The 18,173-nt window shown below is 43.8% G+C and overlaps 1 protein-coding gene across 2 annotated transcripts in view; it reads right to left on the reverse strand.

Moving 5' to 3' along the window:
* AFAP1 (actin filament associated protein 1) overlaps nucleotides 1-18,173 on the reverse strand; it is a 174,783-nt gene that overhangs the window by 5,905 nt on the left and 150,705 nt on the right. For both annotated transcript variants that reach the window (XM_026648063.2, XM_026648062.2), the window contains 5 exons: nucleotides 10,642-10,759; nucleotides 4,696-4,810; nucleotides 1,980-2,144; nucleotides 1,223-1,413; nucleotides 273-434 (listed from right to left, as the gene is read on the reverse strand). In XM_026648063.2, coding sequence (XP_026503848.1) covers nucleotides 273-434; nucleotides 1,223-1,413; nucleotides 1,980-2,144; nucleotides 4,696-4,810; nucleotides 10,642-10,759 — 751 coding nt within the window. The remainder of the gene's footprint in view (nucleotides 1-272; nucleotides 435-1,222; nucleotides 1,414-1,979; nucleotides 2,145-4,695; nucleotides 4,811-10,641; nucleotides 10,760-18,173) is intronic.

The raw sequence follows: 18,173 nt of genomic DNA on the forward strand, positions 1-18,173 counted from the left end.
CTTAATATAGTATTTCTGTTCTGTCATCTGGTTCCCCAAATTTACCCCATCAGAATGAAATTAATCCCTGTACAGAGGATCAGCATGAAACCATACACTATTTAATGTGAATGTAGACCTTGGGCCAGCCCTCTATACTGGTGTGAAATTTCACCCTTAGAAATTCAAGCAGCAGGAACCAATCTTTCTCTCCCCATGAATAAAGGAGAGATGAGAAACATGTCATGAGGGACAGGGACAGAAGAAGAAAGTCAAACAATAGATCTTCTCACCTTTGCTTTTCGAAGGACGTGGCCTCGACACGGAGAATTACTTGATGAAGGAGGTTTCTTCAGCACTGCTGCACTGTTCACTGGTATTGAACATTCAGTATCACTTGTATCACAACTGGAGATAGGAGAGTTTTCCAGAGTTCGATGCTTGAAAATTGGAGACTGACAGACAGAGCAGACAGAATGAAAGTCTCAGACTGGGCAATGTTTCCTCCAAAATATTCATAAAAATAAAAATCTTCAACTGGGTAAATTTTTCCCCAAATATTCATGTAAATATTATTTATTTAAATTTAGAACTGCAGAAAACTACAAGTATTGTTTTAAAGTTATGAAAAGTACATTGACAGACAATCCTTTCCAAACATGAACTACACTCATTAGGACAGCAAATCCCATTTCCTGAATAAGCAAAACAAAAGAAAGTAAATAGTTATATACTCTATGATGGCTGCTTCAGTTCCCTCTAAATGACTGAACAACAGTGACGAGGTGGGCCAGAACAGTGAACCAACACAATAACTGACTATTGAACCAACACAATAATTTTGTCCATATTGACCCTTGTGATATTAAAGGTCTAGAGAGGTTAAGCTCTTTGGGGGAGGGACTGTCTCTTATTATATGTTTGTACAGCTCCTAGCACAATGTGGCCGTGGCCTCTAGGCACTTCCACAATACAAATGGTATCACATGTTCCCTATAATTCCATACATATTGATTCAATGTCATTGTTGAAGAGGACACCAGTTGCAGGCGAGCAATGGAAATAATTCAAAATAAGCCCATGAAAAGAAAGCAGCCAAGCTCTATAGATCAGATGCCTGATCCTGCAAGATGCTGAACACTCTCAGCACCCAGTCACTTTCCTGGATGTAGGAATCCCATTTCATAGGATTGAGCCCCACATGGTTGGGAGCTTTTCTGAAATCATTCAGCTGTGGACGTACCTGTGGGCTTGAGGTTCCTGATTTGGGCTCGATTGCCAATCCCAGTGTGATACCGCCAGCCAAGGCTTTCTTCAGGCTCTCTTTCACCTCAGTCAGTTCCAACTCCAGATTAACACGCTCCGTCTCCTTCAGCTTACATTCCTCGTCCAGCTTCCTCAACTTATCTTCAAGAATCACTTGAGTCTTCCTGCCTGAAATCCAGAGACGGGTGCTATTCCAACAGCAGGCTACAGCTGATGGACTCAGTGCTAAACAGGGTTCACTTATTTACGAATAGGGAACAAATGCTTTAAAATGCTTGGCTACCCAAACAGCTACACACACTGTAAGGTTTCAGCCTCATTCAAGTAAGATGTTTGGCACTTCAGACAATGCTCAGTGCTTCATCTGGGGCACTGTCCTGGGGCACCATCCTGTTCTGTTTCTAGCCATGTTAATTTTCCGTTAGCCTCTGTACCACAAAAATGGAAGTAGCCAGTGATTTTAAAAAAATGGTGACCTTTCCTACTTCTCTGTGAGTTGCTGATAATTGTGATAGCGTATTTTGGAGTTAAATGCGCTAATAGCACAAATATATTTGTATAGCAATTATAGTCTAATTTTATATATTTTAACCCAAAAACTGTACCTCCTGTTACACCTGTAACAAGCAGTTTGGATTTTTGAAAAATACATTCCAGGCCTCAGGAAAGAATTCCATTTGGTTAGCTAGAATTCTTCAGAGTGCCGGGCTCTCACACAATAAAGCACCTCATACCAGCATTAACTTCAATGGCAGCTCGCAGGTCTTTCCTTTCTTTTCGGAGCTGAGCCAACCTGTTCCTCAGAGCTTCTCTCCTCCTTAGCAACTCCTCCTCTTTGGTTTGTAACCTCTTCGCATCTGCCTCGACGCGGTTCTTGCCATATTTGTACTGATCTGCATCTATACAGAAAGATTAAAGAGTAATGATGATTTTATTAACTCCTTCTCTGAATGGCTCAGAATATAGGAACATCACTAATTAGAATTTGAGATGGGACAAACAAAATATAAACACCCCTGTAACTTCCTGCTCTCAACTTTGTGACTTGGGCCCCTCTGATCTCCTTGGATAAAATAAGCAGTGAAACAACCCTTCATCTATTCATCAAATCCAACCCCACCAAAATCTTTTGCAATGTTTGAGAAAGTTGGGTTAACATTTTTTCTTTTCTGTTTTCACTGGCTTTTCCCACACTTCTTGATCCCTGCTGCGATCTGAAGCACAAATGCTGAAATAATGTGAGAAAGACTTATTTTCAAGAACCTTCTGGAAGAAATGGAAAATACCAGACACCTTCCAAGACAACTGTTCTAAGAATTCCTGCCTGAGAGTGCAAACAAAACAGGTTCTGATAAGTATGCAAAACTTTTCCTCTGCTTATCCAGACTCAGGGCTGGTCTACACTACGGTGGGGTGGGTGAGTGGGAGGGATCGATCTAAGTTACTCAACTTCAGCTACGTTAATCTTCAGCTAACATAGCTGAAGTCAACATACTTAGATCTACTTATTGCCGTGTCTTCAGTGCTGTGTGTCGACAGGAGACGCTCTCCCGTCGATTCCCCTTGCGCATTTCATTGAGGTGGTGTACTGGAGTTGGCGCTAGAGAGATCAGCAGTCGATTTATTGCGTCTATAGTAGACACGATAAATTGACCCCCGCTGGATCGATTGCTGCCCGTCGATCCGGCCAGTAGTATAGACAAGCCCTCAATCTCTGACCTGAGTCTTAACTGAATAATGAAGTTGGAAAACTCCCAGTTTCGCTGCTCCTTCACTTCCACCCTGGGCAAAAGGCTGAGGTCCCCAGACATGTGCCTCTTCTCTCCCAGTAAGGATAGACTCTGACGAAATGGCAGATGTCTCACCCTCTTTTCCTCTGCCTAGGAAACTTCTTGGCCCAGACTCCTCTGACATCTTTAAATCAGAGATCTTCACACACCCCTTTCCTGCACAACGGGGACCGAACCTCAGAAGATGTTTTTCTATATTTCAAACCTATTGAACTCCACAACATGTCAAAGCATTTTATAACCTTCCAAATCTAGAATTAAATGTTTAGATTATTAAATCCCATACTAGTATAGATTAATTTCTGTAAGACACTATTACATTTTTATAAAATGCCATTAGTTTCATCTGTATTATTATCATTATTAAACATTTATATTATAGTAGTACTGCAACCAGGCTGGGCCCCTACAACTTTTCCAGAAGACCCTGGCATGAGAAATGTAATAACAGAACCTTCCAAGTAAAAATCTCGAGGTAAGAGAAGAGGGTGCTAGTACTTACTGAGGTTACTAAATGAAAAACAAGCCTGAAATTCAACAGTCTAAGTGCTAAGGCTGGTCATTTCATCCTAAGGCAAGAAAAATGTATTCTTGAAAGTTCTCCTGGCTTCCCTTCTTCTTGATTAAAAATGCCAGACCACCACATAAGGCTACTAGAATTACTTTTTAGGTTGCTGAGTTCAGGACAAAACAAAATTATTATTCACTTTGGTCACCATTATATGTCATCAAAGTTAGTAAAAATGCAATGTCCCAAAATAAGTTGCAAGAGCAACAATATGAGCATTAATACTTCAGTATAATACAGACAGACAGACAGAGGTGTTTAGTGTCACAAATTTTGTTTAAACAGCTTTTGTGTGCTCAAAGTGTACTTTAAAAAATCCCTCTGAGCATTTTAAAATACTCAGGTGTCCCAAATATGCATTTTTACCATTTCAAATGCTAAGAGGGGAACATAACAAAGACTGACAAATATGCTCTTAGGAATAATGGAACGTTAAAAACTGACGGAGGCCAGAGAAGCTCATTATTCAATTTACACAATTCAGTTCAATTTTAGTCTTAGATTTGAGACCCGCAAAACCTGTTCAAATATTCCTGGAGCTTTAGAATGGATATGACTGTATAATTAGTATCTTTGAAAAATTACATTTTATTACAGAAATTATGAGTAAGATAGGTTTTGAAAAGAGAGGCCTACTGCTTCAACATTTTTGCCACGATCTCAAAAATTCATACCAGCAGCCAATGAATTATGTGTTTGAACCAGTTATTTTTTGTGTGCCTGTTTTAGATTATAATAAAATTCTCAAGGGAGAGATCATATGCACTTATGCATTTATACAGCTCCAAGCACACAGCTGATGTTTACCTAATGATTCCATATGTTAATAAAATGATAACCAGAGATACAAGGACTGATTCTGATTTCACACCAGTTTTACATGGACTTCAATAGTTACTACTCCTCATTGACTCTGATGTAAGTCAGTTCAGAATCAAGTCTTCAGTCTGTCTTTCCAAAGTGATGGTTATTACAAGAATCTACCTGCTAGCACCACCAGTCTGGTCTTTACCTTGCTTGCTAGCGGGAAAGACATGTCATGTTTCCTAATGCCCAAAGTTACAAAGCAAGATTGTTAAGAGATGCACTTACTCGATGCTGTGCGTTTCACACTTGACGCTGATTCAGATTTCTTCTGTTGGTTGTTTAAAATTCTTCCTTTTCCCAAGATCCCATTTGCAGTTGCAGGGCTTTTTTTGCCCTTAAACTGTTTGAAAACAAAATATTTATGCAATGGTAACTATTGTTGTACAGCTGGTGCCATAGTAACACTTTCACCAAGAGCAAAGCTTGAAAGAGTTGTTTAAAACTGCCTGCCTTCCAGGAGGCTGTTCATATGCTTAATTGATTCTGTTGGAAACAGTGCATCCTCTAGAGACTGTATCATTGAGAATTGCCTATTCAGTAAGATCACAGGCTGGCAGTCACTGGAAATTATGAGATTCTCCCTCTCTTCCTCGTCCATCTGTGATGGCATCACTGTTGCTAATTTGTTCATTTTTTTTTATTCAAATCTGGCACATTTTAAGAATGATGCTCTAATGGAGCTAACTGGTACTTTGTAACAATTTTCTATTGCAAAGCCCTTTAAAAATATAGTAGGGATGCACATTATTTTCATACCCATCACAAGAAGCTGTAGAACCTTCAGCCTTGCCCACTCACAGTGAGGTACAATTTTAAACTGTTGCTTATGTATTACAGGTCCGCATGAGGTGCATTTCCTAGGAATTGCATTGCTATAGTACATGGATGCCATTTCCAAATTAAATAATTAAAACCACACAACTTCATCCACAAGGAGTTAATCAACTGATTCTCTCCTAGGGTACCTCCAACAAAGCGAACTCACTGAAAAAGGCAAAATTAAGGTGGTTTTTGTACCACACCCTTAAAGTGGCTAGACACAAGCTCTAGCTAACTACTAGACAAGATAAGAACATGTCAGAGCCCCGGAGAACACTCTGCTGTCAGCCTCTAGGAATGAAACCACACAGACAGACAACAAGAGCCAGCGGCGGCTCCAGGCACCAGCGCTCCAAGCGCGTGCTTGGGGCGGCAAGCCGCGGGGGGTGCCCTGCCGGTCCCTGTGAGGGCGGCAGCCAGCCAGCCTTCAGCAGCTTGCCTGCAGGAGGTCCGCCGGTCCCGTGGATTGGGCAGCAATTCGGCGGCGGGTACGCCAAAGCTGCAGGACCGGCGGACCTCCCGCAGGCATGCCACTGAATCTGCGGGACCGGGGACCTCCCACAGGCACGCCGCCGAAGGCAGCCTGCTTGCCGTGCTTGGGGCGGCAAAAACGCTAGAGCCGCCCCTGACAAGAGCATTCTGGCCAATGACAAGTTCTGCAAAGTGCAATAGGATAGCCAGGTCATAGGGCAGTTAGGGCTTTTGAGATGATAATCAGCACCTTGGACTGTACCCAAAATAGGAACTGGAGCCAGTGCAGAGCACAGAACACAGTATTATGACATGGAAGTGGCCTGCCCTGTTTCAATGGTGGTTGCTATATTCTGGACTAACTGAACCTTCCACGCAGTGTTGAAGGGCAGCCCCAAGTAGAATACATTGCTGCACTCTATCCGGGCGATGACAAAGCTATGGATAACCATGGCACTGGTCCCATCCGAAAGAAAAGACTGAAACTGAACCCCCTGCAAGATGTAGTGATAGGGATGAAATTAACGTGTGCATCCTGGGTACAAAGGAATATAATCAGAGCCCAGTTCACATTTAGTACCTGTTTGTAAATGTGAGCTTTTAATAGCAACTACTGGACATTTATAGTAGGATATAGAAACAGTACAGTTGTGAGCTGTACCAGATAATTTTGCTGAATGGTATGCAAAGACATAGTCCCTGTCTATTCACAGAACATTTTCTTCATGCCATACTATAGAATATTTCCTTATGTGGTCAAGTTCCTAATTTCGTATTTATTGCTACTCCTTGTCGCAACCTGAGCACCAGGTTGCAAATAGAATCCGACAAGCAAGTTATTTATGGTTCGTTTCTGTCATCCTCACTCAGGCTGAGTAGCTCCTTAACCGACCAAGAAGCCCCACTGAATTCAACAGGGCCATGCGCAGCATAAGATACTGTACTTGAGGGGAGTAAGGGTGGCAGAATCTGGCACTAAATTACTGGAGAGCAGTTTGCAATACTGGCTAGCTGCCAGGAGAGCATGTGGGTTTCCTGTTGCAGGTGTGCATGACTGAATAGAGGGGTCAGAATTATCCTTTTCTTTCTCACTTGTTTTTTCCATTAAAGAAAACTGACGTAAATTTTATGCTGCTTCTGTCATTTTATCCGACTCTTGAAACATTATCTAATTTTTCAGAGCAGTATTGCAGAATAATTCATTACAAGACACTCAGTCAAAATAGCAGCTTCTTCACTAGACATGCAAACTGACTGGCTAAAACAAGGTCATAGTACTAAAAACATCCCTATAATTTTCTTTTAACTGGTCAGCTAGATGAGATCTACACTAGAAATTTTTGATGGCATAGCAATGTTGGTTAGGGACATGATTTCATTTGCAACCTTTCTACATTGGTAAAAGCCCCAATTATAAAGACAAAAAAGTCCTTTTTCCAGTGTAGCTTATTTTGCAACAACACACTTTTGCCAGCATACACTGAGTCTACAGTAGGAGTGTTTCCCATTATAGCTGTACTGGTAAACCCTTTCTAATGTAGTCTAGGCCCAGGTATTCCTAAAATGACTGAATAGGGATTTGTGAACCTTAGAGTGAAATTCACCCTTATACCAAAGGCTGGCAAAAGATCTAGACAAGTGCCACTTAAACTATCTTTTGAACCCTATTTTGAAGGCTTAAGTGTGACCTAAATGGTGCATAGCTTTTGTACTGACCCTCTGCAAAGGGGTGAATGTCTTTACTACTTATTAAATAAAGGATTCAACTGCTCTATAAAAGGTAGAGAATTGGCCTCCCTGCACATACAAACAGCATGAACGTAGGAGGCTTGGATCTAAAAGTCAAGTATAATTTTTTTAAATTAGAAAGAGAAAAATATGGTTTTGGTTGAAGCATACAGCGATGCTTATGTTATTTCAAACACTTTCCCCTTTGCAATACAATGAATAAAGGATCTCGGTTAAATCTTTTAAATCTAAAAGCCACTGCATGTGATTCTTGTACAAAGGTTCATTTGTTCACACACCTGTACCCGCACATATGTTCCTTACAGTACATATTCTGTTTATTTGTTTCTAGATGCTTTTGAAATATACCAATAATAAAGTCTGAACTGGTGGTGCAGAGACTAACCTACTACTGCACTCTATTTTAATCCTAGAAACGATGGGCCTAAACCAACAACCCTGAACTTTGCTGCTCAGGCCCATCTCTGGTTCTAACATTAGATTTGTAGCTTTGTATGCATAATTAGACCAAACTAATGGTCAGGTAAGTAATACATATTATTTCAGATACATCAAACAAGTAAAAGACTACTTTCATTTTACTAGTCTCTTTAAATTAGGCTAATAACCTGATTGAGAATTGCATGCATTGTCCTTCGCAATGGATTCAGATATGGTAACATAGCTTATGACTGCGAACAGGGAATCTTAGATTTCTCCAGGGAAGAAAGCAACAGGGCAGACAGTTAAATGTAGTTGCACTGTATGTTTCAGTAAACTAGTACCACACTTAATACTAAAATGCCAGGTATTTTATCTAATAAAAACAAATAATTTAGGGGGCCAAAGTTTCAAAGGATGGTGCACAGAAATTTGCACATGCAACTGTTGCACATTCTAGCCCCTGAAATATTTATATGTAATATTTTCTGTTACAGTGGCAAGCTGTGCTGAAACCCCCAATAGGAAATATGCTGAAGCCAACTTAAAGCCAGAGGAAGGCCTGCCGTTATACGGCTAAATTTTGTTTGGAAAGTTATGCCTATTGATTGTCTTGGCTCTAGGTTCAGCACCAAGAACATGCTAAGCAGACATTTGATGGACAAACAGGAAGACAGCACCTCTATTTCAGAATTTACAATCTAGGTGAAACTCTTTTACTTGTAGTGGGCCCATTTAAGTTGCAAGCATTCTAGTGTTAAAACCAGGCCAGTGAAATAGTCCCAGATACAAACAGAATTGTGGTAAAAGGCTTTGTTACAGTATTAAACATTGTAGTACCTGAGAGCCAGATCCCCTCCCCACAGCAGAGGTGTTAGTGACAGACTGAGCAGAGGACAGATTGGATGAGACAGGGCTTTTGTAATGGTTAGAAGAGAGTTTGTCAGTAGATAACCTATTGGCTTTTCTGTCAGCAGGTGGATAGCGTGCAAAGATTTTCGGAGACGGCAAGTTATCGTACAGGCCTGCGTTATCATAAAGCACTTCTTCTCCCATGTTTCTGCTACGAGAAGTAGGAAAGCCATCTTCAAGTTCCCACTGCAACACATACACTTTTGCTGTTAGTAAACAAAACATCATGCAGAACCTATGCAAAATTAAAGCATAAGCAGGTTATTTAGAATCATTAAAACCGTTTGAGTTTAGCAAGATTTTCCTGACATTTGAGCCAAACCGGTCTAGAAAGACATGGGTAGCTATGGCATGTTCGGATGACTGGGGAAAAGAGAGGATTGTGTTACCTATTTCATAACCTGAATTTTCTTGTGTTTTCTGTTAAGCAGAGAAAAGGGGACTGTGATGTTACGCCTTATACTATTACTTGATTATTATTATTACTTTCCATTTAGTAATTCTGAGAAAGAAGATGCTACAGTGCAGATGTTGATAATTACTTCCTTGTATAAGATAGGACAATAGTGGGGTACTCCTGGGTAACGTAGATGAATCTTCAGGAAAATCTCTAGGCCATATTTTGCTAAATCTGGCTTGGTAGTACAGATTTTCAGACCTGGCAACTATCAAAAGCTGTGAGGTTTTTCTTGAGGCCATGTGTCTTTTCAGGAACTATCAGCTGCTTGTGCACTAGCATTGTATTTTATTTGTTGGAAAAGCATTACTTAGCTAAATAAATATCTAAAATAGCTCCAAGCCATTTCCTCTTTCCATAAAAATGGAAAACTCAATAACACTCACCCAGTGATTCATTCATTTCATCTTAAAAGAAGCCGTGGGTCTGCGTGCCCAAGATCCTTCCTTAATCCACCCTGTCTGCATGAGTGCCCTCCTCAGATACAGTCCCAAGCACACCCAAGAACTACACATGCATCCCACTCACCAAACACTTCGGTGTATCCTACTCTGATATGTCATGACATGAGAGAGGATTGCACTTGTTTGTGACAGCTTATGCCTTGAATTTCTGTACATTTCTCTCAATTTTCAGACTAAGATCTCAAATCTGCCTTTAAGACAACGCCCAAATTAGGAACTATGCTGAGCTGCAGCACCCCCAAACAAATGTTTAGAGACCACGTGCCACTGTGTGCAAATATGCACTCCCTTCCCCCCCCCCCCACACTCCTACACAGGACCAGCTCTGCAGGCTAATTCAGAGGGTGGGGTGGGATCACGGCCTTGCCCTCAGCCTGCTCTCTTTGGGATGAATAGCACAACTGTCAGTGGAAGCCCCGCCTTGGAGATGGATAGCCCCACTGTCAGCTGTTCCCTGGGTAGTACCATATTCCTGCAGGGGAGCACAGAGTGAGGTCTGACGGCTTGTTGCACTTTCTTCACAACTTACAACACCCAACACAGGGCCTGGCACAATCAAGCCCTGAGTTTTGCCTTGGTCTAATGAATGTTTCTTTTAAATTCAAGGATTTTATTAATGGATTTGGCACAAACTGATCAACAGGCAGCTGTTTGTATAAATATATGCTGGCTCATGAACAAGTTAATTTAAACAATATGTCCCACTCCCCCAAAAGTCTCCAGATGAGGGAGAGGTTTTGTGGTTCCTGATTATAAAGAGTAGAAAAGTTGAGTTCATTTGGAATCTGCCCAATGGCGCTCAATGAGGTAATACAGTTTTCAGGTGTCCTTGTGTTCAACACATATAAGCCATTTGCACTGTAAAAATTAAATTCTTACCGATCCATTTATGCAGGGAACATCATCATAATGAAGTGCCATTCCACTGGGACATGCGTAGCCATTGGCAGTGCTTCCCCGATATGGATTAGTAGATATAACACGTCTGTTCATAAAACTATGTAAAACAAAAAACACCACTTGATGCTTAGTCTTCATGATGATTCAATAGTGCTACACCCACATTTGATTATCTGCCTGTTCTGGAAGCACATAGCTTTTCTCTTTGTATTAAAGCTATAGATAGTTTTCCTCCTTCTGCAACCTCCATGAAAGAAAAATAAAGCTCTGTATTTTACTCAGATCTGGCTGCTAACATCCAATATCGCAACATACGTTTCTGTACCATAATCATAAGAGAAAGTGTAGGACTGTGTGAAAGCCAGGATGGAAACAGCTGTAGCTGTTCTATCGTGTTACATGTGAATCTGCTGATATAAACCAATTTGCCAGACCTCAATAAAAATTTCCGCCTTGTCTATATAGGATAGAATGAGGAAGGTGTGCATGCACATTGAGGGGGAAGGAGGAGGAGGGGAAGTGACCCAAGACTTTACTACAATCATTTTAGGAACTGGAGCAAACCAAGGTCCAAATCCTGCAAAATGCTGTGTGTGTGGAACCGTGAGCTGATCAAAATTTTTCAAATTATTTTTTCTTCCGGCAAAAAACAGCATATATTTGAAAACCAACATTTTCGTGACAACTTTTAGGTTCCAATCCCTTTTTTCAGTTATATGAAAACTTTTCTTAGACTCTTTTGAAATGGTTTGTGCATGTTTTCAAATTATTTTTATTTTTGGTTTGCTGCTGTGTAACTTTTGACTGGGGACCGATTGTGACATGTTGTCATGTTCTCCGGACTCCTTGCCTGGATGAGCGTGCGCTCCAGCTGTCTCTCACACAGGCAAGTGAAAACTCTGAAATTGAAACATTTTTTTATAGTTTTGAATGGTTTTAATTTTAAAAAAAGGAACAATTTTGATCCAGCTCTTGTGGGATCCTGACTGACTTCAGTGAGGCTCCTTGTGGTAACAAAGGTCTATCCATGTGGAGCAACTTGCAGATTTGGGCCCCAAGTAGCAATAAATAAGAGTTACCTACCTTTCGTAACTGTTGTTCTTCGAGCTGTGTTGCTCATGTCCATTCCATTCTAGGTGTGTGCGCGCCCACGTGCATAGTTGTTGGAGCCTCAGCGGTATCCATAGGGTTGACTGTGGCACCCCTTTGACTGCCGCGCTCATGCAGCGGAATATCAGGCGCCACCACCCTATGCCCTCTCGGTTCCTTCTTGCTGGCAACTCCGACAGAGGGGAAGGAAGGCGGGTAATGGAATGGACATGAGCAACACATCTTGAAAAACAACAGTTACAAAAGGTAGGTAACCGCTTTTTCTTCTTCGAGTGCTTGCTCATGTCGATTCCATTCTAGGTGACTCACAAGCAGTATCCCTGGAGGTGGGCTGGAAGTTTACAGATGTGCGGCTTGTAATACCGCTCTACTGAAGCCCGTTGTCTCGGGCTTGGTGGGTAAGCGCAGAGTGAGACATGAACATATGAATGGATGACCAGGTGGTGGCCCTGCAGATATCAGGAATTGACACATGGGCCAGGAAGGGCACCGCCGAAGCTTGCGCTCTAGTTGAGTGGGCGTTTACAATCGCTGGTGAAGGCACCTTCGCCTGATCATAGCAAAAACGGATGCAGGCAGTGATCCAAGATGAGATTCTCTGGGTGGATACTGGACAACCTTTCATCCTATCTGCCACTGTGATGAACAACTGCGTCAACTTGCAAAATGGCTCGGTCCTCTCAATGTAGAAGGCTAGCGCTCTCCTGACGTCCAGGGAGTGCAACCTACGCTCCTCCTCAGACTTATGAGGCTTTGGGAAGAGACTGACAAAAATATGTCCCGGCTTGTGTGAAATTGCAAAACCACCTTGGGCAGGAAAGCCGGATGCAGCCGCAGCTGGACCTTGTCCTTTAAGAAAACTTCATAGGGCAGCTCTGAGGTAAGTGCCCTAATCTCGGAGACACTGCGGGCAGAAGTTATCACCACCAGGAATGACACCTTCCAGGAGAGCAGAAGAAGGGAACAGGACACCAAGGGCTTGAAGCAAGCTTTCATGAGCCGCGCGAGCACCAGATTCAGATCCCACGGAGGGACTGGGTCCCAGACCTGGGGTTAGAGTCACTCTAGACCTTTCAAGAACCGGACTGTCATGTTATAAGTGAAGACCAACCTGCCCTGGGAAGAGGATGAAAGGCTGATATGGTGGCCAAGTGGATCTTAATTGATGAAAGGGACAAGCCTTGGAGCTTGAGATGCATAAGGTACTCCAGGATGGACTGCAGGCCTGCTTGGGCCTAACCCCTTGGGCCGAGGCCCAACACGAGAATCGTCTCTATTTGGCCTGGTAGGTCTCTCTAGTGGAGAGCTTTCTACTAACCAGTGGGACCTGCAGGACACAGGCTGAGCACTCCTGCTCGTCAGCAGTTAACCATGCAGCAACCAAGCTGTTAGGTGCAGCACTGCCAGATTCGGGTGCACGAGCCTGCTGTGATTCTGGGACAGGAGATCCAGTCAGAGGGGCAGCTGCATCGGGGTCGTCACCGACAGGTCCATTAGCGTGCTGAACCAGTGTTGGTGTGGCCAAGCCGGGGCTATCAGTATAACTTTGGCCTTGTCCTGCTTGATCTTCATGAGGACTCTGTGAAGCAATGGCATTGGTGGGAAAGCATACAGAGCCTCCGACCATGGAAGTAGGAAGGTGTCCGACAAGGAGTCCCTGTCGACCCTCTGAAACGAGCAAACAGGTGACATTTCCTGTTCTGGTGAGTCGCGAACAAGTCCACCTGGGGAGATCCCCACTTTCGGAAGATCCCATTGACCACCTCGGGGTGGAGTGACCATTCATGACGAGATGAGAAGGCTCTGCTGAGGCGATCTGGCAATACGTTCCTGGTTCAGGGAGGTGCGCTGCCATGAGATGAGTGGCATGCTGCACACAGAAGTCCCAGAGCTGGAGGGCTTCCTGGCAGAGGGCTGATGACCTGGCTCTGCCCTGCTTGTTGATATAAAACATCGTGGTGGTGTTGTCTGTCAGGACTTGAATGACTTTGCTTTGTAAGTGGGACCGAAAAGCCTTACAGGCCAGGCAAACCACCCTGAGATCCCTGACATTTATGTGGAGGAAGTGGCTGACCCCCCGACCAGCAGCCTGGTATACTGAGCTCGCCCAGGTGGGCTCCCCAGCCCAGGTCTGAGGTGTTGGAAACCAGAGTTAGTGTCTGATTGCTCCGCCATCTCTTCTGCCTCTAGGCCTAAGTTAGTGGCTACCCTTTGGATCAGGGCTTGGTGCTCCTTAAAGTCATCTGGTGGGCTAGCACAGGAGGGCCCCACCACAGCCTCGTCTGGAGAGGAGGAGGAAGAAGAAGGAACCGCTGGAGGGCGGGGGGCCCAGGGCATCATCCCCCGCAGGGGAAAGGGGGTCTCAGGGTGGGCACCTGTCCCTCCACCTCAGCGTCTACTAGCGCTTTGTGCACTAAGCCCAGTGCCAATTGGAACTTGTCCAATGTGTCGACTGACGATTGGTGAGATGGTGACATCGGCATAACCGGCATGCCCCAGGCATTCCAATAAGGCCATTGTCCTGGCAGCAGGGCCAGAGCAGCATTGCTGAGGTGGATGCAACCTCAGGAACCCACTCGCAACGGTGCTGTCTCGGTGAGGGGCTGAATTCCCTCTCTGTGCTCGAGGAATCCTCCTCCGGTGACCAGGACCTGAGTCTGGCAGCTAACCGTCGCCGTGGGTGACCAGTGCCTCAAGTACACAGACCGGTGCAGGGAGTAGTGGGAGCGGCACGGTGTTGGGGAGCATCCGCGTGGTCTAGGTGACGGTGATCGCCGGTGTGGAGAGGGTCAGCGCGAAGCTGACCACTGCCAACTATATAGCGACCGGACCTTCCCTCTGGGTGAGTCTCGACATGAAGCTGGAGACTGGGAGCGCAGTGTCGGCCATCTGTGGCAGCAAACTGGTGAAGTGGGCTGATGCAGAGACCAGGGGCGTGGCGACAAAGGGCTCTGCCTCGGCTCCGGAGATCAGCGGCATTCACTTGCCTTCTGGGAGGTTTCCATGGCTGTCTTGCCCTCGTAGGGAGCCTTTGCTGGGTCCATCACGGCACGCGGTGCTGGCTACAGTGGGAAGAGTCCTTTGCTCTCTGGGCACCAGGACCTGGGAAGGTGTTGACTCTGCCATCAGTCCGGGTCCCCTACTGCTCCCTGGAGTCAGATCCCTTAGGGGGGTAGGAGGTCCCCTCGGGGACATGCTCCCTTGCGCCTCCGGTGTGGGCAGGTGGCCCAAACAGGGTCCTTTACCCAATGCCCCTTGGTCCGTCTTGCTTGGTGCTGGGTCCCGCTTCTTAGACATCATGGGCACCAGCGAAGGGGATCAGTGCCGGGCAGAGCCCAGTGCCGGAGGTGCTCTATGCACCGAAGCCAAAATGCTGGGCGTTGCATGCGACTGGGTCGGCTCCGAGGCTGGGCGAAGAGCAGTCTCCAGGAGGAGGGCCCTCAAATGATTGTTGTGCTCTTTTTGTGTCCTAGGACAAAAGTTCTTACAGATGCGACACTTTCCTTTAACCTGCGATTCCCGCAGGCACTTCAGACAGCTGCCATGTGAGTCACTAACAGGCATAGGGCTATTACAGTCAGCGCAGGGCTTAAAACCCAGTGACCGGGGCATGCCCCGCCGGGGGCAAAGTCCCCGCCAGGGCCGTAACTGACTAACTACCGTACTTAACAGCTACTTACTAACTAATCTACAATAAACAAAACTATTTACAGCCCGAACACGAAGTCAAAAGGGAAAGAACCGCTGATCGCTTGTGAGGCAAGGGAGCGAGGCGCTCCGAGCAACCACCACAGCTGTAGGAGGAAGGAACTGAGCGGACGTAGGGCAGGCGGCGCCTGATATACCAACGCATGAGCGCGGCACTCAAGGGGGTGCCACAGCCAACCCTACGGATACCGCTAAGGGAAAAGTCTCTGACAACTGTGCACCTGGGTGCGCACACAAATAAAATGGAATCGACATGAGCAAGCACTCGAAGAAGAACTATGATTCAGAGAGGAAGTTGCTTTCACAAACAGCCCTTGAAACAGAGCTAGTAACACGAGACCCCAAAGATCCTTAAGATTCAAGTACATAAAAAGAGATAAGAAGGAAAACAAAGATTCGCAACAGAACTATTCAATTTCTGAAGTTGACATTAATAAATTACAATAAAATCATGCCGTAAGGTAGATGGGTCTTTTGTTTCTCCATAGGGGTCATAAATAATGTGGGAAAAGCCTGCCAAACATGTTATATTTTATTCCAATTGTGTAGAATGAGGAACAATGTTTTCTGCAGATAGATTTTAATAATATTAACTAATCATTGTCAGCATTTAGAGCCTGGTAAGGTACTAAGTATTCTCAACTCCCACTTAATTCAACAGGAAGTTGAAAGCCTTCAATACATTTCAGGATCTGATCCTCAGGAGAATGAACATACTGCAAATGTCACATCAAACTGTAAAATAACTGAGAAAATAACTAGTGCCATACTGTATGTTTTGAAGTATTACACTGCTCACAGTCCTTGATTATAATCAGAAGCTATTACACATTGCTTTTGAAAATATAAACCTGGTATCTCTCTATAAATCAAATGCCAGATTAGAGAATTAATGTGCACAATCTGGCCGAGGTCCTGATCCAGCAAAAACTTAAGTAATTGAGCAGTTTTATAAAGAGGAATAGTCCAATCGAACTCCATGTGTGTAGTTACTGGCATGTGTAAGTATTTACAGAATCAGGTCTTGCCTTTGTAAGTAGTTTTCCACTGTCATCTGACTTTAGACACTCCCCCCCGCCGATGAATCCTTCAACCTGAACTTTATCATGTCTTCTTCCACAGGAGCATTTTAAAAAAATATATTAGGATTAACTGGACAAGATGATCATGAGATGAGAGTTTGCAGGGGGAAAAAAAATCGTAATTCACCGTTGTAAAAATGCTCCTACCTGTATCATAGCTCTAAAAACAAAAGTGTTGTCAAGAAACTCCAACATTTTTTTCTGCTGTCCTTAATGAGAAACACTACCCAAATATTTCCGGACTATATTTAGAAATATAGCAGCCCCTGCCCCAAATATGGTACTATCTAAGTATAAGACAAGAAGGGACGGGGGGAGTGCAAGGAAACAATGATGATGCTAGTCAAACATGATAGGCAGTGGTCTCAACACACCAGCAGTCTAACTGTTGTCAAATGTATTGTAGGCATCACAGCAAAAGAGAGTTTTGAAGGTAACTTTATGGATGTTTATGGGGAGCTCCTCCCAAGCATGAGGGGCAGCATGGGATAAAGCAGAAAGGTACTTGTTTGAAAATGTAACAAGTGACAGAGTCTGGCATCATGGGTCGACTGGAGGCGAGAGTTGACATCTTGATAGCAAAGGAGAGATGATAGGCAGGATTGGATAGGTCACAAAGAGCCTGGAAAGTGAAGACACACAGCTTATGTTTGATGTGATAGAGAAGGGGGGAAAACAGTGGAGGGATGCAAAGAGGGGGGTGACATGATCAAATGGGCCCCGGTCCACGACTGGGGCTCCCAGGTGCTATGATAATACAAAACAAAAACAATGATAGGGTAGAAAAGTGATCTTTGCAGGAGCATTCTGAATGGATATGAATGAGGCAAGACTGCATTACTTGAGGCTAGAGAGAAAGATGTTGTAGTAACTGAGATGCGAGAGTTTTTGCTGTGTGGATGGATAAGAAAGGCCATGTCATTTCTCATTTCCCCTTCTAATTTTACAAGAATAATTGGATCAGAAGTTAAAAGAGACATGCCCTAGGTTGCTTGCAGATAAGCTCTTACATTCACTTTATTGTGGTACGACAAATTTAAACAAATACTTGATAGGGAATTTTTATGACTTTGCAAGTTAGGTTTGGCATTCCTTTCTAATATGTGGTCGAGTTGCACTTATTTTTTTCACTTGGTTTCAATTAATATCACATTTGTTCATAAAATGAAAGCCAAGAAGTATTCAGGCAAAAACATTTCCATCCGGCTTCTCTCTTACATGTGGTTATCACTGGATGCTGATGGAAGTGAAAAATGCGTGTCACAGGAAAAGCTTTTTTGAGCCCTATTAACTTCAAAACATATATAAGCACAAGCGTCTAAATTAACTGCATTATGACTCTATCAAAATTACTTGGATTTGACAAAAATAGGATTGTGGTAAGAGATGAATCAACCCTGATTTCTATCAAAAGCCATTCAAACTAGAGCATGAATGAAGTATCTCATTCTTCCGCACTGCAGCCCTCCTGACCCTTCACTGGTGAGAGTACAGTTTTTCCAACAGAAAGCTAGACTAGGTTTTCACCCTTTATGTATTTTTAGTCTATTCCTATTTATGATGGCTATATTGAGCTTGACTCTACAAAGTGCTGAATCCCGGTAATTTCAA

Source organism: Terrapene carolina, unplaced genomic scaffold, assembly GCF_002925995.2.
Source record: "Terrapene carolina triunguis isolate 2854851 unplaced genomic scaffold, T_m_triunguis-2.0 Scaffold66, whole genome shotgun sequence".
NCBI lineage: Eukaryota > Metazoa > Chordata > Testudines > Emydidae > Terrapene > Terrapene triunguis.